Genomic DNA, 24578 nt, shown 5'->3' with positions numbered 1-24578 from the left:
ATAGAATAAAGTTAGAGTCCAGTGGCACCTTTAAGACCAGCACAGTTTTGTTCAACATGAGCTTTCATGTTCATGCACACATCTTCAGATAAAATAAAATGGAAGAAAATCATTCAAACTTATAGACAGGCTGAACAGCAAATTAGCATAGAACATGTTAAAGATATTTAGAGACAGAACAAGAATAACAAGTTAAGTGTGAAGGATCAACAGCTGTATGGATTTGATTAAGAGGAACAACTGTTGAAGCAATAAATATGTCAAAATAGGAGATAAATGTGTAAGAGATACCGATTCCCCACTAGCCTTGTCCTGGTCTCACACTCAATTTCTCAGCAGTGCTTCCGCCCGATTTTGCACAAGCTGCCCCAGGGCTGCGACTCACCCTGCCACTTTCCCATGGCAAGCAGAAACTGGTTTTCAGAAGATCTTGCTTGCCACAGGAAAGAAGCAAGGCAAGTCGCAGCTCTGAGGCAGCTTGTGCAAAATCTGATGGAAGCGCTGTGGAGAAGAGGAGCGTGAGACTGGGACAAGGCTAGTGGGGAATCGGTCAGAATCTTTTCTAATTGTGGGAAGTTAACTGAGACTCCTTTATGATGCCTTACTCATCTCCTCTCAAGCATGAAGGTAACAAACAGTATTTTTTTCCTTTTGTTGGGGTGGGGTGCAGTGTTATGTAGGGAAATCTATTTCAGGTTTCATTGTATTACATTGTAACAAGAACCACTCTTGCCTCCATAAAGAGACCTCTTAGAATCCAGGTCTTATGATCTCAGAATCCGAATAAACACACCATGTCTGCCAAATCTTCCTGTGAGCTCATACGTTTTTATCACTTGGTATGCACTGAAAAAAAGGAAGGGTACAGTCAGTTTCCAGTCATGGATAAAAAGCATGCAGATATGGAAATCTCTTTTTCTGTATTTAATGTTTGGTCAGATATGGTGAGTTTTGAGAGGGTTGTATGAACTAACTTAAAGAAAGCAAATATCCACAATACTGATGGCCAAGAAAAGTTTGTTCTTACCTGCAATGAGGCAAGACTGGAGAATGGGCCATTAGTGGGAAATCGTAGGCAATTTCGTCTTCCAGATCACTGGTTTCCTAGTTGTATTTCCAAATCTGTATTTCAAAAGCCTGTTGACTATGCATGTCAACAGCCTCCAAACTGCTTCACTCATACCAATATGAAAGTGCCTTTTTAGTGTAGCAGTATGTCCTTCCAGTTAATCAGGTAATAAAATGAACCAATCCCAGAATTTAATGTTAAAGTGATTTGCAGCCTGATCTAGGTGTTGGGCCAGATACCACATCTGCAAATCTGGCTGAGGGTTTGGAGCCTATGGTGAGATGGCTAAAACCAGGGGTCATTTTGAAAAAAACAGAGGTGCTGGAGCTCATTAGCACAACTCATTTACATAAAACATCTGCATATGCCACACACTTTTGACATCACTGGAAATTGTATTAAATTATATTAGCTGAGCATCTACCTTAAAACACTTCTTGAATTATAATTGTCATAATAAAACCTTACTCTCATCATACTTTTTAAATGACTTTCTCCAATGTGGCCACAGTGGCGTGATGAAGATTTCCATCTGTCTGCTTTATATGTTTTGGTTATTTTCCCATTTTTTTGTGAGGAAAAATATTAGAAAGTTTGTCAAATCTTAGAGTTCAGCAAAATTCTCACAGAGGGTTTGAACAATGGAGCCCAAAAACAAGTATTTAGGGGGTGGGGTTAAGAAAGAAAGCACAATAAATTTAGAGGTCCTGCCCAAAATGAGGCTAAAGCAGAGTCGGTTGAGACTAATCCTGATAAAATGGAGGTTCTAAGCCTGGGTGGGGGAGACATGGGTCTGGGAGGCCAACTCCCAGCTCTTGATGGTGTGCCCCTATCACTGGCACCAACTGTCAAGAGCCTGGGTGTGATTCTGAATGCCTCCTTGTCATTTGAGGGCCAATGGCCAGGTACAATAAACTTGACTTGACTTGACAAATGTTGCCAGACTGGCATTTTTTCTAACTGTGCCAAGTCAGGCAACTCCTTACTTGTGTTGTCCTGATGAAGTGATGGTAATTCATGAAATGGTTAGCTTCAGGATAGACTACTGTAACTCACTCTACATAGGGCTGTATTATTTGATTTTGGAACTGTTGTACACTGCCCTGAGCCCTGTTTTCAGGGAAGGGTGGCTTAAAAGTAAACTTTAATAAATAAAATAAACACTAAGAAAGACATATTTTCCACTTAAACATGTTGGCAGAAATTTATTTTGAGTTGTCTTACAAGACTGTGGCTTCCGATCTCACAGCCCACATGGGAGAAATAGCTTTTTCAATGTCTTCAAACTCTGCTTGCATGTGAAGAGTCTATATACCATATAAATAGGGTGATAATATCAATACAAGTAGTCATGTGATTTTGCAGTGTACAGTTCCATAGTAGACTATACAATGTGAATTTTGATCAGCTTTACAAAGTGATGAAAATCAGCACATCACAGCCTCAAAGATATATGTGGCAATATTCAAACACATTTATGTTTGAGCCTAGAAAAATATGGTATCTGAAAGATTTAATTAACTCCTTCCAGTGGCAATTGAAGAATGTCCCATGTTTTCTTGTTTGCAGTTTGCAGAAATTCTGAAAGGGAGAATTAAAATAAGTGTGCTTTTTAATGACTCACAGGTAATTATTTGAATCAAGACATCTACTGTTGTGGATTAGATGACTGCCTTAATGAAATGACTGGAGAAAATGAGAAAATTGGCATGCCAATACTTTGGCTTACACCCACAAAATACAGTGTTTATACAATTGTCACAAAACTTTCCAAACAGAAAACAAAAGCTGTTAAGATACCATTGCAGTTAATAAATTAAAATGTTGACAGAAAAAATAAAAAGTAAAAAAAAAACATCTTGCTTTGCATCATGATTTATAATTTTTCTGGCTCAGTGCTCAATACTGTTTTAAACAAAATTCCCTAGGTTCCAAGAAATGATGACATCTTTTGGATGTATTTTTTGCATTATGTTAACTGGTAAGTGCAACCCAGAGCTTGCTTATGAGCTCAGTACCTGCTATCCCTACTCAAAACAACTTGCTATGCTTTTCAGTGGAGGGACCTGATCTGTGCATACAGTTATGTGCCTTGGAACTGGATCTCTTCAGTAAAGGAGATTCTGGGTGTGTGCATGCATGAACTATGGATCCTTTTTGGTTACAAGTCATTGGCAGGGATTGACTTTTGTTTTATTTTTGTATAGCACTTAATATATTTTATGCAATCTTTGTAACAATCCAAGTTTCTTTGGAGCTTTGGATGGGTCTGATTATGTGTTTCTTGTCCTTTGTTTCTGCAGAACTCCTAGCAGATCATTAGCAAGCCAACTGCATGGTTTTATGTGAACACAAGAACACACAAAAAAGCACTGTACATGGGGCTGGATCCAGACTGAATTCTCTGCTTACAGATGGGGAGACTCATTTCCACCAATTCCCCCTGCCTGTGGCAGACCTCCAGTTTGCCTCTTGTGGTGTTCTTGAGGGCCTCTGTCCCCCAGGAGCAGTATTTGGGGGAGATCAGTGGGCTACAGAGGGACTGGGGAGAGGAATTGCTCCACTAACAGACATGAGCAGATAATCTAGTCTAGTCCAACCCGCTGTCTCTAGCACTGGTCATATTTAGCACATTGAATGCAAAATTATCCTCATTCAAGGAGGTCTATTCCAAGAACACGTTTAAAATACTTCCATTCTACAAATTTACTCTGGCTGTAGCGCTGAGATATTTATGGCTCAGAATGGAATGGTGTGTATACATATTTGTCATGTTCCTCTTATTAGTTCAAAAGAAAAATATTTCTAGGAAGTCGCTGAATGTCTTGAACCCGGGATGAGAGTGAACAACTCATGGACTATATTTGGCAATCAAACTAACAATCGGTATGAAGCCTCTGGGCTGGCTAGGTGTGGCATAAAGCCTTCTTTTATTATCTGGTCAACAGAATAGTACTATCTGTACTTCAGACTCCAGCTCCTTTGTCACTAACCTCAGGGACCTTGAACTGAAACACATATTTGTCAGGTCTCGATTTTAGTTTAGCTGAGTTCAATTCAGTGGGGAATTGTTAGAACCACTGAATCTGTGTCTTTTCCTTCTTCATTTTTTTGTTCCATGACAGGTTATTCTGTTGACTCCCTTTTTAGCCAACTCATACTCTGAGGAACTTTGGTAAGGGGTATATAAAGTTCCATTCCCTATTTTAACACTACCACAGCTGCCAGCTTGGTGTAGTGGTCAAGAGCAGCAAACTCTAATCTAGAGAACCAGGTTCAATTCCCTATTTGTCCACCTGAAGCCAGCTGGGAGGACCTTGGGCGAGTCTTAGCTTGCTTTCAGCCTAAATGTAAGTATAGTTCACCACCTAGTGGTGCCAGAAAAGAGCTATGACTTCAGGCCACCAGACAATTCCTAGGGATCTCCTGGCTATTCTGCACACAATGCTATACAATAATTTAATTTAATTTACCACAACAACTTTGTGAGGCAGGTTAGGCAGAGAGTGATTAGTATAAGGTCATCAAGTTAGCTTTGTGACTGAGCAGAGATCTGAATCCTGGTCTCTTGGTTCACTATCCAATACTGTAGCCACTATACAGCACTCCTCCTCTAAAACTGAATAGATAACTTCTGTAGCAGCCTCATGCCATTGCATATCCCCCACCAAATGATTTTTCGGGAGAATCCTTAGGAGAATTTTTTTTTTATTAGAAAGGGATTCTACTTAAAGGGTAAAAAGAAGTCTTGAGAGTGAGCAACCATGTACCATTTTCCTTGGAGGAAGGGTGGGATAAAGAGAGGTAGAAAGGCAGGGGTAATTTTGTTTGCTTAGACAATTATGAAGCAAAAGACTGAATGACAGTTGTGTCTGCCTTCAGTAGTTCATGAGACACTATGGCTAAGACCCAGCATGGTATAGGATCTAGGATGACGAATGAGTTTTGATATGGGAACCTAAGTTCAAATTCATGTTCAAATACCAAGGCACTAAGGCTTGTTGGCTGGCCTTGGGCAAATCAGAATTTCTCAAAAGAATCTCCCAGGGAGTCAGACTAAATTGTGGCTCCAAGAACTACTAAGGAAGGGTGGGACATAAATGCAATATGTTATTTAAGTCAACTGATTCACATTTGGTTAATCTATCATGCTTGGAAGAACAAAAATGACCAAAGAGAGTCAACTGGATAGGAGTGGTGGGAGTGGCAGCTGCAATCTGCTTTTTCTTTTTCATAATTTGTTCAGAAAAAAATTTTCATCTCTGAAATTTCTCCATGCTGGTATCCAGTATGGCTAAAGAACTTCTCTTTCTCCAGGTCTGGGATGAAAATCTAGCCAAGTCTGCAGAAGCCTGGGCAGCAACCTGCATTTGGGACCATGGCCCTTCCTTCTTATTAAGATTCCTAGGACAAAATCTGTCTGTAAGAACTGGAAGGTAAGAAGATAATGCCATTTAATGCGATTTTTTTTTAAAAAATTAATTATAATTATTTCTATACAACTTTCAACATTACAGCAAACAAATTATAAAGAGAAACCAAAAATAAAACAATACATCATAAAAACCATTACAAGAATTCTAATGCAATAATAGGAAAAAGACATTAATACATTTTTAAAAACTATTAAGCAGAGCACTATATAAACATAGATGACACCATAACATATTTAGAGATTTCATTTCTTTCACAACTACTTCATGTTCAAACAAGTAATACAACAAAATAAGCTATTTATCATCAAAGCTAGCATGAGGGATTAGATTCATATTTGTTTATTTGGTCAGTAATTTTCTCCATCACACATTGCTTACAAATCTTATAATGCCATAATGAGACAGTCAATGCAACAGGTGATGCAATTTCTTGAGGGGAAGTACTTCTGGTGCAAATGGAGAATCTTCCAACCAAAGGTATTTTTCATTTACATGATTTTCATGCACACAAAGGAATTTAAAGAACAAAGTTTGAGTCCAGTGGCACATTTAAGACCAACAAAGTTTTATTCAAGGTATAAGCTTTCATGTGCAGGCACATTTCTTCAGATACATTGAAATGGAAGTTGTATGTTTAACAGATTCTTTATTATTTCTGAAGAAGTGTGCCTGCACACAAAAGCCACTGGACTTGAACTTTGTTCTGCTGCTTCAGACCAACATGGCTACCCACCTATATCTATCACAATGGAATTTAATCACATAGCAACCAGTGAAGTGTAGAAGCCTATTTGTGCAGGAGCTAGAATTTATAGCTGTCACACAACCTTTGGATCTCCTGGCTATTCTACACACAATGCTATAGGATATTTTAATTTTTACTTAGAAAGCCCAAAATTGTTTGCAATTTGTCCTTCTTTGTGCCAGTGCAGTCAGATAAGAACATAAGAGAAGCCATGTTGGATCAGGCCAATGGCCCATCCAGTCCAACACTCTGTCACACAGTGGCCAAAAAACCCAAGTGCCATCAAGAGGTTCACCAGTGGGGCTAGAAGCCTTTCCACTGTGCCTCCCCCGCTCCAAAGCACAAGCATACAGAGCATCACTGCCCCAGACAGAGAGTTCCAACAATAGGCACTGATGGACCTTGCTCCATATGCTTATCCATTCCCCTCTTGAAGCTGTCTATGCTTGTAGCTGCCACCACCTCCTATGGCAGATGCATGCTTTAAACAACTGACACTGGATACATTGCTTTAGTTGCTTTTTCATTTGTGTAGTCACAGACATTTTTCTGTGAAGTGAACTGCTCACAAAACTGACTGGGCTTATGAGCAGATACCCAAGGAACACAGTAACACCTAAGTAATATGCCTCAACTCAAAATCTCAGATTTAAAAAAAATTACACCTTTTAAAAATTGGAGGTGGCATTGCTAAACAAACACGTGTTAGGGGATTTTCAAGAAAACAGTGTAATGCTGCAAATGGATGCATCTATTTCAGTTTGGACACAATCAAAATAATTCAGCTCCATAACTAACCTGCAAATGGGATGTGAGCTGAAGCTGCAAGCACAAGCTGCATAGGTATCTGGATTATCTTTAGTTGGGATCATTATGCAAAGCTGTTCATCAGACGGGAGGAAAACATACCTAAATTCAAAATAAACCTTTTAGAGATATGTTCATATTTCATATATCCATCTTTGTTCTATAAACTTATCTTTCATATTTTTTAAATTCAGGCTATGCATTTGTGATCTCAGCAAAATCACAGAAAAGTAGCTCAGGTCTTTCCACTGCCATGATATTCAAATGCTATGCTTTTCTCCTTTTGAATAATCAGCTTGCATTTGTACATTCCCAAATATATTACATGAAATAAAAGTCACATAATAGTATATACTTTATGCACAATTATGTGAAACATTTTAAAAAGTTCCCCTCTTTTTTTGTTTTTACTATACCTAGATATCGATCCATTCTCCAACTGATAAAACCATGGTATGATGAGGTGAAAGACTATGCCTTTCCATATCCTCAGGACTGCAATCCAAGATGTCCTCTGAGATGCTACGGGCCCATGTGTACACATTACACACAGGTTATATAAGTTCCATTGTTCTGATGTTGTGCTTTAAATCAAAACCTGTCTATGTATGGTAGGCATGTGTTTTTTTAAATTGGACTTTAATTGCATTTTTTTAAGATGGTCTGGGCTACTTCCAATCGAATAGGCTGTGCAATCCACACATGCCACAACATGAACGTGTGGGGATCAGTTTGGCGACGAGCTGTTTATTTGGTATGCAACTATGCTCCAAAGTAAGTAGCTCCCTTTTAATTCCACTTATCTATCAGGCCATCTGATTGGGTTGCCTTTTTCTCATTTTATCTAATTTTTTATAATCTAATTTTTCTTGGGTTCTGTTTGGGACATCTTTCTAGTTCTCATGTTCATGTGCAAATACTTGGTGGTGGTTTTTTGTCATGGTTTGTATATACAAAGAATAATTCAAAGAAGTTATAACAGTTTGGCCAAAAATAACAGTACTATCCCTGGGTAATGTACATTTCAGGGGCACCATTTCAGATTTCAAGAGGAACAAAAAGATTTCACTGGAGGTAGAAGGGGAAAGACTCCCAGCAAGATTTAAAATTCTGCTAGGACATTTCAGGATTAGATTAAAAAAACTAAAAACATCATATGAGAATTTATGATCACTTTGCATACCTTTTAATAATTCTTAATTTTTCCGCATTTCAGTTTAATTTATGCCTTTATTAGTCATTCAGGGGGCAAAGAATTATCATATGTAGTATTTTTGTACTGCTTTTGAGTTTTCAAAATGCCTCTTTTACATTATCTTACTTCTGTCCTTTCAATAGTCCTCTAAATTATAGCAGTATTATTATCCCCTCATTTCACATGAGGGGTGGGCTGATGCTGACAGACTGCACCTTGCCTAAGGGAGTGATCACACTAGGAGATCTCAGCTAGGAGATCTACACTATTATCTCAGCTCCAAGAAAGCCGCTTGAGTTTCATCCATTTCCCAGCAATCAGACAGCTACTGTTGAAGTGGCAGGATCATGACAGATGGCCATTCACACTGCTAGTGTGCCTCAACCATGGAAAGGGTTGGTTTTTTTAAAAAGTTCCCTGGTGCATGTGCTTGAGCATAGAAGCACATGAGCGCTCCTCAGAGTGGAGTTAGGGAAAGTAAACCCCCGAACACACCCCAAATGGCTTGGTATAATCACACTGCTCTTCCACTTATGAGTCACATTGGGGCAATCAGATGGCAACCAAATATGCAACCTAGATGCAACTCAGGGGAAAGCTACTGGGATGATCCTGGTTGCTATTTAATCCAAATAGGAGTGTCTGGAGATGGAGTAAGAACAGATGCGACTCAGAAGCCACACGTGCATGTGTGATTGAGCCTCTTTAAACTGGATGGGAGGCATGGCTAGGTCTGGCCAAATCTCTTGATCCAGTTTGGTGTAGTGGTTAAGTGTGCGGACGCTTATCTGGGAGAACCGGGTTTGATTCCCCACTCCTCCACTTGCACCTGCTGGAATGGCCTTGGTTCAGCCATAGCTCTGGCAGAGGTTGTCTTTGAAAGGGCAGCTGCTGTGAGAGCCCTCTCCAGCCCCACCCACCTCACAGGGTGACTGTTGTGGGGGAGGAAGGTAAAGGAGATTGTGAGCCGCTCTGAGACTCTTTGGAGTGGAGGGCGGGATATAAATCCAATATCTTCTTCTTCTTCATCATCTTCTTCTTCTTCTTGTGTGATTGCAGCCTAAGGCTACCTTTAATTTAACCAATTCATGGCTCAGTTTCTTCCACCAGCTCTCAGGATTATGAAATCCTCAACATTTTCAGTCTCTCAAGAACTATAAAGAACATTCAAATCCTGTCTATCAGTGCTTGAAAACCTATTTAGATCCTTTTGAGGTTACTAAGCTTGCCCATGAACAAGGATCATTTTGTAGAAAAATAGGTGGTGGAGCGCATCCACGGATTGTTATGCAGCTGCACCTGTTATTCAATGGACAAGGTGGGAAGGAGGAGGTGGAACTCTCAGAAAGTTTCAGGAGCTGTGCTCCTGTGAGCTCCTGCTGAATCCGAGGCCTGCCCATGAACTTTGAAAGTTATTTGCATGACTGTAAGCAGGGGTCGTTTTGTTGAAAAATAGGTGGTGGAGTTCATCCAGGGATTGTTATGCAGCTGAACATACTATTCAATGGACAAGGAGGTGGAACTCTCAGAAGGAGGAGATGGAACTCTCAGAAAGGTTCAGGAGCTGTACTCCTGTGAGCTCCCACTGAATCTGAGGCCTGACTGTAAGGGATAGAAACATTCTGTTACTAAAGAACAAGTAACAGAAAATGCCATGAAGCTTGGTATCCCATATCAATTTTTGTACCTTTTCTGTTCCAAAACACAGAATACAAAGAGCCCTATGAATAACAAATGAAAAATCAAACTTTATTGAAAGTATTCCTCTGAAATACTAAATACCCAATTACCTTTTTTCTTCCTCAGAGGGAACTGGATCGGAGAAGCACCATATAAAGTAGGGGTGCCCTGTTCTGCTTGCTCTCCTAGTTATGGAGGATCCTGCACTGACAATCTGTGCTTTCCAGGGGTGACGTCAAACTACTTATATTGGTTTAAGTAAGATGGTAGAATATTTCAATAACTGCTATGATTGTGTGACAAAATCTTGTCTATTGAATTTTGCACATAGTGTATGTATGTATGTGTGTGTGTATATATATATATATATATATATATATATATATATATATATATATATATATATATATATATATATATATATATATATAATAATAATGATAATGTACATTGTGCAATTAAGATGTAGCATAAATCTGGCTATCCCTGCTGAACTGATGAAGACATCAATACACACTTAATATATACAGTTGGATAAGTATCCATTGAAAGATAGGAAGAGGGAGAAAGACACTTTGCAACAAGCTGATCCACAAACAAGCAAAACTGGGGAACTTGGACAGGAGAAAATTCAGTAGCAGAAATGTTGCTTCTAAAATTGGGTTGGGCACTGAGTGAAAAGTCAGGCCTTATTTTGATGTAATCCCTTTGTATATGGTATTTGGAACTTCATCAATGTCTTCTGGCAAAATTCAGAAAGCTCAAGAACATGAAGGCCTACAGGCTACATAAAAAGTCTAAGCTAATAGAGACTGGAAGAAAAGTATCATCTATGAGTTCTGTGTGTTTGTGTGCTATTCTTTAGAATGAAGCAATCACATTCTAACGAAATAATCTAGAACTAAGTATAATTGTTTTTTTAAAGACAAACTATTTTAAGACAAACTGTTCTGAAATTGCAACGGTATGCATTTGTATAGGTTTATTGCTGTAAAATCTACATAGGAGTTCCAGGGCCGTTTGCTTGAAAACATATGCTCTGTTACAAGTGGGGTCCAATGTTATGAACTGACATTAAGGCAAACAATTGAATATGTCACTGCAGCTAGAGTTACATTCATTACAAAAGCAGCAAGAACTATCTTGGCTAAGCCATTCTGGTCACATTATTCTAGCTTTTAAAAATTTATAATGTTACCACTGACTGCAGTATCCATAGGATACTGTATGGTAGGGAGCCTGCCCTGACTGGAGCCATGCATGCATATGCCTTTGCATCTGTTATTCCAGCTAATGAAATAGAGCTTCAATGTCAATATAGATTCTAAAATCATGTCCAGATGTGCAGTGACATTAGGAACAGCTGTTGGGTTCCTCTATCCTGTGATCACTTGTAGACAGAAAACAGCCAATGGTGTCTTGTTTAAGAGTTATCTATCATTGGCCTAAATTGCCCACAATTCAAGAATTATGATTTTTTTTCTTGAATTGTTCCTAACTAGCTTTGTTATGGTTCAATTAAATAGTGTGACAGATTTGTTACACATGAATAATAACTGCAAATGAACCATGTGTTAGAATGAAACACCAGAATGTCAAAACAATCTGGTTTACAGTCAGGTTATTTTAAAAATCATAGAAGAGCATTGGTTGCTCTTAGTGACACAACACAGAGAAAGTAAAGTGTGCACAATCAAGATCCACTAAAATAGTGTTTTTCCTGATCTTGACGTCTGAATTATGCTAACCCTTGAGGTGGAGAGACCAAATATGTTCAGAATGCAGTTCTGAGATATACGGTGGACTCATTCAAACTGTGACCATGGCATGTAAAAAGGACGCAAGTCTTCCACTGTGCTGTTTTCTTCATTTAAAATGACTTCAGGGAGCTACTGTTTGCCCTGTTGAGGAACGCCATGTGTAGTCATTAGTACATTGCTCAAGTGGGGAAAATAGGGGTACCCTGGGGCTGTTTCAGAGTGGGAAAATAGGATGGGACAGAGGCATAAGCCCCCTTTCCATGCAATACAGTCCCAATGCAAACGGGATCCCTGCATTTCTGGGGTTTGAATTCCAAAAATGAAAGTTGTGAGGCACTTCTGATCAAAAGTCCCCATGGTGGTGGACCAGTGGAGGGCATGAAGAATCCTTAACATATAGGTTGGCCCTCATAAACTTTAGAGTTGTTAAGAGAGAATAATTGATATTCAAGTGCTAACTAACAAAACAAGAACATCAGAGATATGCACTTTTAATCACATCCTCAACATGAAAGAACAAGTCTTGCAGCTGAGGTTTAATAATTAAGGAGGTTCAAAAACAGGTCTATCTGTTATAACACAATGCAATTCTTATGTAGTGTGAACTTCACTTGGAAAGCAAAGGCTTAGACTTTGCTTCTCAGTGGAGCAGATTCTTTGAGTGTCTTTGCATGGGTTAGTAACCCTAGATAAAAACTTTCGCATAGCTGAAATTGTTCTTGGGAAACAAAATAGGGAATTTAATTTACCCTAATATATCTGCATGTTCCATAGTATTCTGCTGAGTGTTTTTCATGCCCATGTGGTGGTCAGCCTCTCATTTCCATTGCCAAAGTATTGAAAGGTAATCTCAGCACTGGGAAGAGGGATGGTCGAAATGCCCACCCAACATTAATTGTTAGTATGGGGGGGGGGGGATGACATGAAAACTGCCATAATTTCAAGTAACAGTGTGGTATGCTTGCCAAATAAAAATGGTAAAGTTATGATTCTGTAATGTAGCTAAATATTACAATGGATATAGATATATTTAAATACATACATGTTATTGTAGTGTTAATCTTCTAAGTTAATATGAATAAGCTAATTCTGTGGAATAGTTTCTTTCAATAATACAGGTAATGAAATATTGCTCTCTCAAAACAGGTGCACAGATCTTTTCACAGTATACAATAGTGGTGCTAACAGTGGGAGAAGCCCTGGCTCCTTTGAAATTGGTTGGCAATATTTTTATGTTCTTTCAATGAAGCCAGGATTTAGCTCACATATCCATTATATGCAAACTTCTAATGAACGGTAGCAGGAAACAAATACAATATAAGCTATTTCACAAGAGCAGCTTCTTTTAAATTAGGCAAAAAGTACTGGAGACTTCAACTGAACATTTTTCACATCACAGGGAGGTTTTTCAATAAATCAAACATTTAAAACATAGCTGAAGTAAGATTTCCCATTTTAATAATATAGGAGGATATTGTAAAAATTTATGCTCTGTTTACTTGAAATCCTATAATACTTATCTTCTTTCTGTGGGTTGTTTCTTAAACTGTATTCCAAAGGAACACAATATATGGGTAGAGCTATAGCGAAGAGTCATATTTCAGAAGCACAGTACATGCTTTGCTTGTGGAAGGTCCCAGATACACTTGATGGCATTTCCAGTAAAAGGACACCAAGTGCAGGTAAAAATATTTCTCTACCTGAGATTTCCCAGCCAGAATATACAATATAGAACTAGAAGAACCTAGGGTTGCCAGCCTCCCAGTGGTGGCTGGAGATCTCCTGGGATTACAACTGATCTCCAGGCAACAGAGATCAGTTCACCTGCAGAAAATGGCTGCTTTGACTCTATGGCATTATACCCCATTGAACTTCCTCCCCTGCCCAACCCCAATCCTCAGGCTCCACACCCAAAATCTCCAACTGTTTTCCAACTGGTAGCTGGCAATCCTAGAAGAATTTGAAGTAACATAACAGAACTTCATAAGTTCAAGGAACTTTAATGACACTCCTCAAAGATGAAAACCTGTGATTTTTCAGTGTGCATAACAGTCTTCCTTTGAAGACAGCTAGAACAATGTATGCCATTGCCTCTATATCCTTTTGCAATGTGAAGTCCATGTAGAATTTTAAATATGCCGTAGGATGCACTCAGTTGGCATGCAACAATTACAAAATGCTAACAGGTTTGACTTATGACCTGTGTTCATTGGCAGATACAAATTATATATACATTTGCCCTCCCCCCCCCCTCGTCGAAATGAAGAGGCTGACACAAAATATTGGGAAACGGGCCACTTTATTAATACAACTAACATGGCAAGGGCAACCTGCAGTTGGACAAGCCCTGGGGTCTTCCTCCGACCCCGCCAAGTCCAACAAAGGGGCGAGCCACCCTGCCCCCAGCACGAGCCATAAGTCTATGGCTAATGCTGGGCCGGCCAGGCCAAAACTACCCTCCCCTAAACTTCCGCCCCGATACACAGAAGGAGGCGAATCTAGGGGGAGGCATGACTATGATCCGCATTATACAGCATTGAGCTGTAAAGCCCATCTGCTGCTCATGCGCATCGACTGCACTAACAGGTGCAGATGCCTGGGTGCTCACCTGCAAGGTATAACCCCTTGCTCCTTCTGCCACCGCCAATGCCAAGCCTCTGCTTAGGCATTAGCCCCCACCGGGTGGCCTACAGCCACCCGAAGCCCTTGCCGAATGTCACTTAAGAAGGCCCGATTCCCTACATCCGACAGATGAATCCCATCTTGCCGAAACAGCTCCCCCAACTCCACCGTAATTCCTGGGTGAGGAAGGAAGGTACCCAGACCTCCATCCAAGGCCTTCCACAGGGCCCGCTTCGCCTTTCATCTGGCCCGCTCGACCCCAGCCAGGTCCCAGGTGGCCTGTCAGTCTCTTCTTGGTAGGATGGCGGACCAAATCAGACGGACTCTGGGCCACCTCCGCACAATGACCTGAAGGTCCGTCACCGCCTGTAATGAAAGGGCCTTCATCAGCCTCAAGTCATTTCTGCCAAGATGAATGACCAGAATGTGAGGCAGGGGGCCAGCCCTGCCCGAAAACAACAATGGCAGGAGCCCTGGCCACTGTAACCCACATTGCCCCTGCCATTCAACTACAGCCCACTCACTCAGCCCCAACTGGGTACCGACTGGTGATCTCTTTGCATAGTGGGCCGCCCAGAAAATAAAACTGTGCCCGCAGATGAGGATCCGCAGCCTCCCCTGGCAAGACACAGCACCTGGAATGAGAAAACAGTTAAACACAACTGAACTTCAACACACATAACACACAACAGCCACCCCAACACCCTCATGGAATCACCAATGGGTGTATGTAGGCGCGAAAAGCTGCTGAATGCCAGTGGCCCACCTTTTGGATGGCCGGCCCCGAATAGCCTATTGCTGCGGCAGTGGACGCGGCCCCAATCCGAAATGAATGAGTGCCAAACTTGTACCCTGCCAAACCCAACTTGGCCAAGACACGAGCCCTGACCGCCCAAAACTGATACTTCATGAGAGGAACCCTGCCCTTATGGCAAAAAAGGGGGCCCAGGGAGCTCCCCCTTACTGCCACATAGCGCTGTAACGCTTGCATGGGGCACAAACTGGCCTCTTCACAGGGACCTACTGTGATCTTGGTGCCCTTACACCGCTGATCTGTTTTGGATCGCTGTACATGCAGCACTACATTTCCCCCCACAAATTTGATGTCGCTATGCTGCAACACCCCCTCAGACTGATCATTCTGTGACAGCTTGACCAGTTTACATACCCGTAGTGCACCAAAAAATGCAGTCAGTGCCACTGCATGAAAAAGTGCAATCTCATAGTTAGAGCTACACACCTCAGGCCAGACACAACCCAACCCCCAAAGTATGGACGGCAAGATGGGCTGCCGGGCGTCCTCCTGCGCACCCTGCTCATGTGACCAGCCTTCCAAAATCTTTTTAACTCTAAAATCCCCAACTGATACTTGAAAGCCCTGCACCTTACTGATAAAAGCTAAGGCGGCCAACTGCCCCCGAATAGACTTAACTGTTAAGCCGTTATTTTTCAGATGCACACAAAACTGCATCAAATGTAACAGTGGAATGGGCCAACTATCCCCCAATTCAGCCATATCTCTAAACACCTTAAACTGTCGAGCGACACGCTCATAAGCTTTCCGGGTACTCGGGGCCAAGGCTAACATAATCGCCCTACCGGCTTTGGCCTGCCAAGCTGCTACAGGTCCTGGGGCATCTGCTCCGGCAATGGATCTGCCTCCGGGGCCAGTTGGCGAAAACGCCCCATCTGTAGGCGAGACAGGGCGTCCACCACCCCGTTACCATCACCAGGCACGCGCTTCGCCGGAAACAACACATTAAATTGAAGGCAGAACAATGTAAAAGCCCTTACCAGATTCATTACTGGAATTGACCTAGATGTTAATGAGTTAATAACGTGCACAACCAACAAGTTGTTGCACCAAAAATGTATGACTTTATTAGCCAGCTGTTCCCCCTAGTTCCATACTGCCACCACAATAGGAAAAAACTCCAAAAATGTTAAATTCCGGCAAAGCCCACTGTCCTGCCAGTCCTGGGGCCACTGCCCGGCACACCAGTGCCCACGGAAAAGAACCCTGAAACCGGTCGACCCAGCCGCATCTGAGGATATCTGGAGGTCCGCTTTAACTTCCAGGTCCTCACGCCAAAAGAAAACCCCATTGAATGACTCCAAAAAGGTTTCCCAGACCTCCAGATCGCTGCGCATATTGGCCGTTATACGCGCCCTGTGATGAGGAGACCAGAGGGACCCCATGGCATTGCAAAAGCACCGAAGGAATGCTCTACCTGGCACTACCACTCTACAGGCAAAATTAAGATGCCCGACCAGCTGCCGTAACTCCCTAAGCGACACCTTGCGTTTAGGTTTAATAGCAGCGAGCCTCTCCCTAAGTTGCAGTACCTTTTCTTCAGGCAACCTTGACACCTGTTGAACAGTGTCAAGCTTGATGCCCCAAAATGTCAAGGGTGTCGCCAGACCCTCAGTTTTTTCATGCGCCAATAGGAACGCCAAGCTCCTTTGCCAGCTCCATAAACAAGTTTAGTAGCTGAGCACAATGCCCGGTCCCTGCCCTGCCGACAAACAAAAAATCGTCCAAGTAATGAACCATTTCCTTGCGCCCAGATCTTGTCATCACCAACTATTCCAAAAAGGAACTAAATCTCTCAAAGGCTGTGCAGGATACAGAGCATCCCATGGCTAGGGCCCTATCCATGTAATATTTCCCCTCAAACTGAAACCCTAACAACTCAAAATCTTCAGGGTGAACTGGTAACAGGCGAAACGCCAACTTAATGTCACATTTGGCCATTTCTGCACCCAGTTCGCACCCCCGCACCACTTTGACCGCTTGGTCAAAGGAAGTGTACCTGACTGAACATAGGTGGTTGGGAATTCCATCATTCACTGATCCGCCGCTAGGATAAGAAAGATGATGAATAAGCCTACATTCACCAGGTGCCTTCTTAGGCACAACACCAAGAGGAGAAACCCGTAAACATGGAACTGGGGGGTCGTCAAAAGGACCGATGACTCTGCACTCGGCACATTCCTTTGCTATCTTTTCCCGAACAACCTGTTCGAGCCCTACAATGGAACGGAGGTTGGAAGCCCCACAAGGCGCCCTAGGCCCTTGAAATGGTATCCTGAACCCCGTTGAGAACCCCTCCCATAAGTATGCCCTATCCGTCTCCTTGGGATAACCCTCCAGGAAACGCCTAAGCACTTTCAGCCGAATGGGACTGGGACTCTTTTCCAGGCATCTGTGCATTGCCACTGCCTCCGGGGTGCTTAGGCCCCGCTTTCTGCTTTGTTTTGCTGCATGCCAAAAATGCGTGGGGCCCGCCTCATAACAGGCACTCATGCCGAAATTTGCAAGCTTTATGGGAACACACTCCCTGAGAAGCGAACTCCCAACACAGCAACCGGGGTTGAACCGGCTGGCCCGCTGGTGAGTGGGCAACTGCGACTCCCGATTGTCTGTGCACCAGGTGACCACTGTCAGTCCTGTCCCCCAAATTGGGTTTTGCTGGGGCCATCAGCTGCAGCCACAGTTGCTGATTAATTTGGTCCCAAGGTAAGGTCGGATTATAGCTGCCCTCATCCTAAACGTTTCATCATACTGTAACCAGGCCGCCCCCGCAAAATCTGAATAAGCTCTATATATAATATCGCAGTATTGAAATAGTGGGGCCGCTCTACATGGCTGCGCCCTGGGAATGACTCCTGCGTATATCAAAAACCCCAGTAGCCAATTGGCCCAGGTGCGATCAACCTTCCTATGCCATAGCTTCTCCTTTTCCTTCTCATCCATTTCGTCCTTACTTTTCTTCTCCAATTCCCTGTAAAGGAGGCTGAATACATCGACATATTCCCCCCTTAAATTTTTTCCCCACATCGCGGGGGTCAAATGGTCCCCTAAGGGGAGCATGGTATCCCCAAAGGGGAGCGCCAAAAAAGGCACCAAACCATAAGGATTCCGAGGATAACTCCAAGCATTCCATTGACCACTCGGCCACCCCACAGGTTGAGCCAGGGCCATATGCCTGCCCCACGGGAGGCTACCGGCGGCTTGCACCACCCAGCTGAAGTGCCCTGAGCACGGCCCATCGGGTGGCCACCCACCGCCCATACTGAGCCAGGCTGGGCAGGAAAAACCCAATGTCCGCCTTGGTCCAATGGTGTAAAAACCTGCCCCCCACTAGAGGGCCCCGTCACTGTATTATAGCCCCAAGGTCCCCATGGCCACACCTGGGACTGTTGTGTTGGTGTAACTGTACCTTCTTCTCCTGAGGCTGACACTGCTACTACTACCGTCTGGTCCGTCTGTTGCCTTTCCTCCACCAACTCTGGGTCCTCACTTTTGTCCCCCGCCAAGGCGTCCCTGCTCATCCCAGCCTCCTGACTCCGGTCGGGCGTTGGTCTGGGTCCCATGCCCTCCTGCAATGCCAGGACCTCTCACTCAAATGTAAAGGTGCCGGACCGCCCCGAAGCCCTATTGCGCCCAGACCAGGTTGTAGGTGCACCAGCCGCACCCCTTTCCCTCTCTAAGGCACCCAACTTATCCATTTTGGCCTGCCTCATCTCAGACCGATCCAGTTGCTCCTCACCTGGTGTCCCTGGGCGAACCCGCTTATTGGGGCCTTTGGCCGGCTGCTTCCCTTTGGAAGGGCCTTGCCCTTTCTTTGGCCCCATACTATGCTGTTCTGCTGCCACTCCCCCAATAGCTTTCCAAAGGTATTCCTATTCACCAATATATTTATTTCTTGTACACAGTTTTTTGCTGTGTGCCTTCTTTTTTTTAACTTTTTTTTTAACTACAGGGTCTCAAGCAGGAGACTCTCTCCTTGCCCAGTCTTTTCAACAGAAGATGCTGGGACAGGACCTAGGACCCTCTGCACTCCGAGCTGGAGCTCTACCACTGAGCCCAGCCTTTCCACCTCCAATAATACAACGTGTGCGTGGGGGGTGGGTGGGAAAAATGAACCGCCCACCACGAACTGGCCTCCACTACAAAGGGGCACTAACCCTCCTTAAAAGCTTCTTCCCCCGGCCCCCGAGGGCTCGCTGCCCACCACCAGCCACTCCGCGCCACCCACAGATCCCCGCGGCCTGACCAGCCTGCTGCCAATGTAGGGCCTGCCGCTGAGCTCCTGCAACCTGGGTACACCACTACAACCATGTGCCAACCCGGCCCGATGCTCCATGCTCTCAGCTGCGGACGCTAACGAAGCCTCTGTCCCAGCCGAGAGCTGAAAACCAACTGTGTTGGCTGGGCGGGGCCGGGGCTATAAATAGCCTCGACGCTCCACAGCTCCAGATGGGTGGGAAGCTCTTCAGCCTCCCATCCTTCTGGGGAGGCAAAGAGCGGCCCCATGGCACGAAGCCGCATTGCGGCGCGGCCAGAGCGGGGCCGAATTCTATATAGAGAAAGGTGGGTTTCTTGGAATATAAATGTATATGGCATGTAAAAAGTTTGAAACCACTGGTTTTCAGACAGAAAAAATGGAGAAGTATTAATTTGCTTTCCTGATCAGTATCATTGGTGCTCAGTAGATTAGATAAATATGTAGCTTTGTGTATTTGCTAAAAACCAAGCCACATACAATTCTTGGATGAACTTCCATAGCAAATGCCTGGAGTGTCAGCCACAGTTGGCTAGCAATACATCAACTGCCAACTGCCATATAGGAACATCAGCACAAACTTAGCCATATGAATGTTCACAACATTTTGCAGCTTAAATTTCATACTTCACTGAAGAGGCAAAGTCTGGTAGCTAGTCCCTTGGACCTAGCTAGTCCCTTGGACCTTGGAGAGCCAGTTTGGTGTAGTGGTGAAGTGTGCGGACTCTTATCTGGGAGAACCGGGTTGGATTCCCCACTCCTCCACTTGCACCTGCTGGAATGTCCTTGGGTCAGCCATAGCTCTGGCAGAGGTTGTCCTTGAAAGGGCAGCTGCTGTGAGAGCCCTCTCAGCCCCACCCACCTCACAGGGTGTCTGTTGTGGGGGAGGAAGGTAAAGGAGATTGTGAGCCGCTCTGAGACTCTTCGGAGTGGAGGGCGGGATAAAAATCCAATATCTTCTTCTTCTTCTCTCACTGATACCAGTGGAATTGCTACTTCTCTCAGTGTTTTCATTATGAAGTGGCTGTGTATGAACTGAAACGGGTTGGGGTAAAAATTGATCATTTAATTCACAAACTTTCTGACTAAAGCAGATATTCCACTGGAAAATACCTATTTTGAATATAACTTTTTCTCCTTCAAATATAAATTAAAAAAAAACTAAAATAGAGTAAATGTTAAATCAATCTTCAAACTATATGCTAAAATTAGAAGAGGTGTAAGAATAAAAACCTACAAGGATGTCCAAAATATCTTTAGCATACAAGCTAGCTTTTAATACCATAATAATTGCTTAGGGTTTTCTGGCTGGCTGACTTACCAAACAACAGTCAGTAGCCACATTTTGGTGCTAATCTTTCATGTTTGCAGTGTTAGATACAGTGGTGTTAGGTTGTTATTTTTTCCTTCAGTGGAAGTTTTATTTTTTATATATCAAATATGATCTGGTAATTGTCACCTTCCTGACAATTAGAAGGGCTGTGTCCCATAGGATGCCAGGAATTTTTCTTTATAAAGAAAATCATCAGTGAATTATTCAAATGAGAACTAGTGGGAACTATATATGCATTTGAGGCAAAACCCAAAGGGTTTGCCAAAACAACCCACAGCCGATCACATCAATATTAGGCAATTCTAATGGTTGCCAAATGGATTTTTAGTTAGAAAATGAGAGAAGAGCATGTGCCATATAAATATTGATTTAGATTTAAAAAGGATTACATTTGTTCAGTTGTTCTTCTGGGAAATATACAGTGGTATAGAATATGTCTAAAAATAATAAGAAGGTGAAATCTGACCCTCTTTGTTGGGATAAGTAAGGTTTCTTGAGTCAAACTTCCACAAAAGGATGTCCCAACTGGCTTCTTCCAACCAGCGAGATGTTTTGCCATCAAGGCAAGCTGACAAGGCAACCCCATGGGGTTTTCAAGGTAAGGGACATGCAGAGGTGTTTTACCATTGCCTGCCTCTGTATCATGACTCAGAACTTCCTTGGTGGTCTTCCATCCAAATACTAACCCATTTGACCTTGCTTAGCTTCTGAGATCTGACAAGGCTGACAACCCTAATCAGAGTTATATCCTCCTAAATACATCAAAGCAAATGGATTTAGAAGGGTTTAATTCTTTTGATGATTAGTCTAGAAATGCACACAATGTATAACAGACCAAGAAAGACACTGCATATTTAAGGTGCTATATAATTAATTGAGCAGGTCTCCAGCTCAGGCAAATTAACTGAAAACTATCATGGTTTAATAGTAACTGTAGATTACAATAAAAATCAAGGACAATCCAAACAACAATAAGCACTTTAAGAAGCATTGATTTCCATAGTATTGACTTAAAAGGCATAGCTATAGAATAATGCCTACAGTTTAGTATTTAAAGGCATCATCAAAATAATGAATGTATACTATGACTTCAGGAGCTATTTAACAGTGTAACCCTATAAACAGTTACACCCTTCCAAGGCCACTGAAGTAAATAGGCTTAGAAATATGTAATCTTTTTTAGGACTGCATAGTAAATGCCAAAATTATTATGTGCTATCCTAAACAGAGTTATACTGATGGTTCAGCTTAGACTATCTAAATAAGTACGGTTGAGATTGCAATATTAGGTCAATTAATTGATTTTTATTTTATAACATAACATGCTGCTATGAATGCATTTTTAACTATTACAGTTCTGATTAATATAGCTCTTGTAGAATTAACAGGAAATATAACAAAATCTAATATTCTGATCTGATCTAATTCTGATCTGATTCTGATCTAATATAAAAAAATGAGTGTTTCCCTTTGTTAAGCATCTCACAGCAATTATCTATCTTTTCAGGTTACTCTGATAAACTTACTTCAAAGAATAATTATATTTGGCAAAGTATAAAACGCAAGGGAAAATTTACTGCTGGAGTTAATGCCAGTTTTGAAGTAAGTTTTCTTAACAGGTCTTGTTGACTGCAGTTTTAGAACAATAGAAATAAAGGACTTGAAGACTGTGGATAGTATCTGTAGCTATTTTTCAGATGTTGTGTGATCAACTGTAACCATTCTAGTCAAAATGGCCCTGTCCAACTATTAGTTATAAACTATTCCAGTTTTGGGGACATTTGGACCAGAATGTCAACAGATGCTTGTGTAATGTGTGAAAAATTTCTCTAGATAATGTTCACTATCTTCAAACCTTTTCTTTGCACGGATATATGAATTCTGTGCCTCTGAGTTCAAAATATTAATCAATGAGATCCAACACCAAGCTGTTTCTCAGGTATGGTGTCTAACAACAACCCATGTGTGCAACAACTAATAGAACATCATACAATGAAGCACTAAAGAACTGATTAAAATAACTCTCTCAAATGCCTTTATTACTCTGCACCAATGTGAGTTGTGTCTACCAAAGTCTATTTAAGGGTTCTTTACATACTGCATTTTCATGTGTGCATAAAAAATGTTTAAGTGTGACAAATCTGTATTTACAAAGTTACCATGTAGGTACACTCATCAAGGTGGCAAGACTGGCTGGACAAATATTGGTGGCCAGTCACATGAATAGCGCTATAAGCTGACTTAACAAAAGATATGTATTCACATTCATATTGTAAATAAATTAATTCAGTTTTGTTTTCAAAATGTTCAATCTGTCTCTGTTCACACAGTGTTACACAGTGTTCTGATAATTTCAAGAAACTGACTATGACACCTGTAACAGAAGATATATTTTTTGTTATCTGAAACCAACACTTAAATCTGTTTTTGTATGTATTTATATAACAAAGGATATTCTCTCTCTTTATATTCTATTCCCTTTTGTTATGGCAGAGACTTAAATTTAAGATATCCCAAGAATGCAGTTCATTGTTTGACACTGATGTTGCAATGAATAAACTTATTCCCCCCCACCATGTTATTTTGGTTATGTTATGAATTGTGAATTTGTGATAATTAACTATCATCCTCTCCATTCTTGGTCTTGTGCAAACATGAAGTAAATTATTTTGAGTGAATGTATAAGGCTGCACACTTAAAAGCTAAAGATCATTATTTCATAGGTTCCACTACTGATAACCAGACTGTCATTTTCATGTAGGCATTATCTTGCTTGTCTGCATAACAAATCTAAGAAAAATATGGAATCAAGGCAGCATTGTTGATATAATGCTGAACTTCAGAATGCTTTCAGATGCTGTACTTAACATTCTCTATTAAAACAATATGTTAAACCAGATCCTATATTGCCATGTTAGTAGACAACATGGCTTCCATTTGTTTAGATGTATTTGAAGAAGAGAAGATTGGATTTATACTTTGCTCTTCACTCAGAGTGGCTCACAATCTCCTTTCCCTCCCTCTCCCCACAACAGACATCCTGTGAGGTAGGTGTGGCTGAGAGAGCTCTTTGAGAACTGCTTTTGAGAGGTCTGAGAGAACCCAAGGTCACATCATCAACTGCATGTGGACAAATAGGGAATCAAACACAGATCTCCCAGATTAGTGTCTGTGCTCTTAACCGCTACTCAAAACTGTCTTTCAAACTTGCTTAAGCTCTAGTCCTGATCAAGCCAAGCTGCATTCAAGATGGCATCTGAACATATAATGTTGTTTTAAGATCCTCTCAAGGAAATGAAAGGGATATATGAAGGATTTGTGGGTCTTAGTAGCAAATATATTATAACTACATTTTAGCTAGTTTTTTTTTAAAAAAGAAATGTGGATAAATGCACCAGAGGTTGATATATTCTAATCAAATTTACTTACACATACTAAACTGTCTGCTATAATTTCCAGGAGATGAAAATAGGAACACTTCTTTAGACTTGTAATAGAAGTGATTTTATATTTACTTAAGCTCTTTCCACCTGCATTGTACACTTTCAAAGAGTTTTTAATACTTGCTGTACTCAAGGAACATTTACCCTGATATGTACACACACACACATATTAATCATGTAATAAATCTGGCATAGTCATTACAGAATAGCTACTGCTAAAAATATTCAACAGCTTTTGCTATCTGATTAGGTAGTTATGGGGAACATAGTACAGAATATATGGTATTGTGCATACATACACATAGATACAACTGCTCTGAGCCTGCTTCAGTGGGGAGGATGGAATATAAGTCAAATAAATAAATAAATAAATAAATAAATAAATACAAACACATGTGCATAGAGGCAAGATATATCCA

At 41.7% G+C, this 24578-nt stretch overlaps 1 protein-coding gene across 1 annotated transcript in view; it reads left to right on the top strand.

Moving 5' to 3' along the window:
- The window catches only part of PI15 (peptidase inhibitor 15), a 30016-nt gene extending 19755 nt beyond the window's left edge, over positions 1–10261 (top strand). Inside the window, exons 3-6 of the mRNA XM_060242954.1 lie at positions 5387–5505; positions 7478–7610; positions 7716–7831; positions 10059–10261. Coding sequence (XP_060098937.1) covers positions 5387–5505; positions 7478–7610; positions 7716–7831; positions 10059–10194 — 504 coding nt within the window. The 3' untranslated portion in view covers positions 10195–10261. The remainder of the gene's footprint in view (positions 1–5386; positions 5506–7477; positions 7611–7715; positions 7832–10058) is intronic.
- Positions 10262–24578: the final 14317 nt, after the last annotated feature.

Source organism: Heteronotia binoei, chromosome 7, assembly GCF_032191835.1.
Source record: "Heteronotia binoei isolate CCM8104 ecotype False Entrance Well chromosome 7, APGP_CSIRO_Hbin_v1, whole genome shotgun sequence".
Classification (NCBI taxonomy): domain Eukaryota; kingdom Metazoa; phylum Chordata; class Lepidosauria; order Squamata; family Gekkonidae; genus Heteronotia; species Heteronotia binoei.
This window is presented reverse-complemented; position numbering and strand designations above follow the sequence as displayed.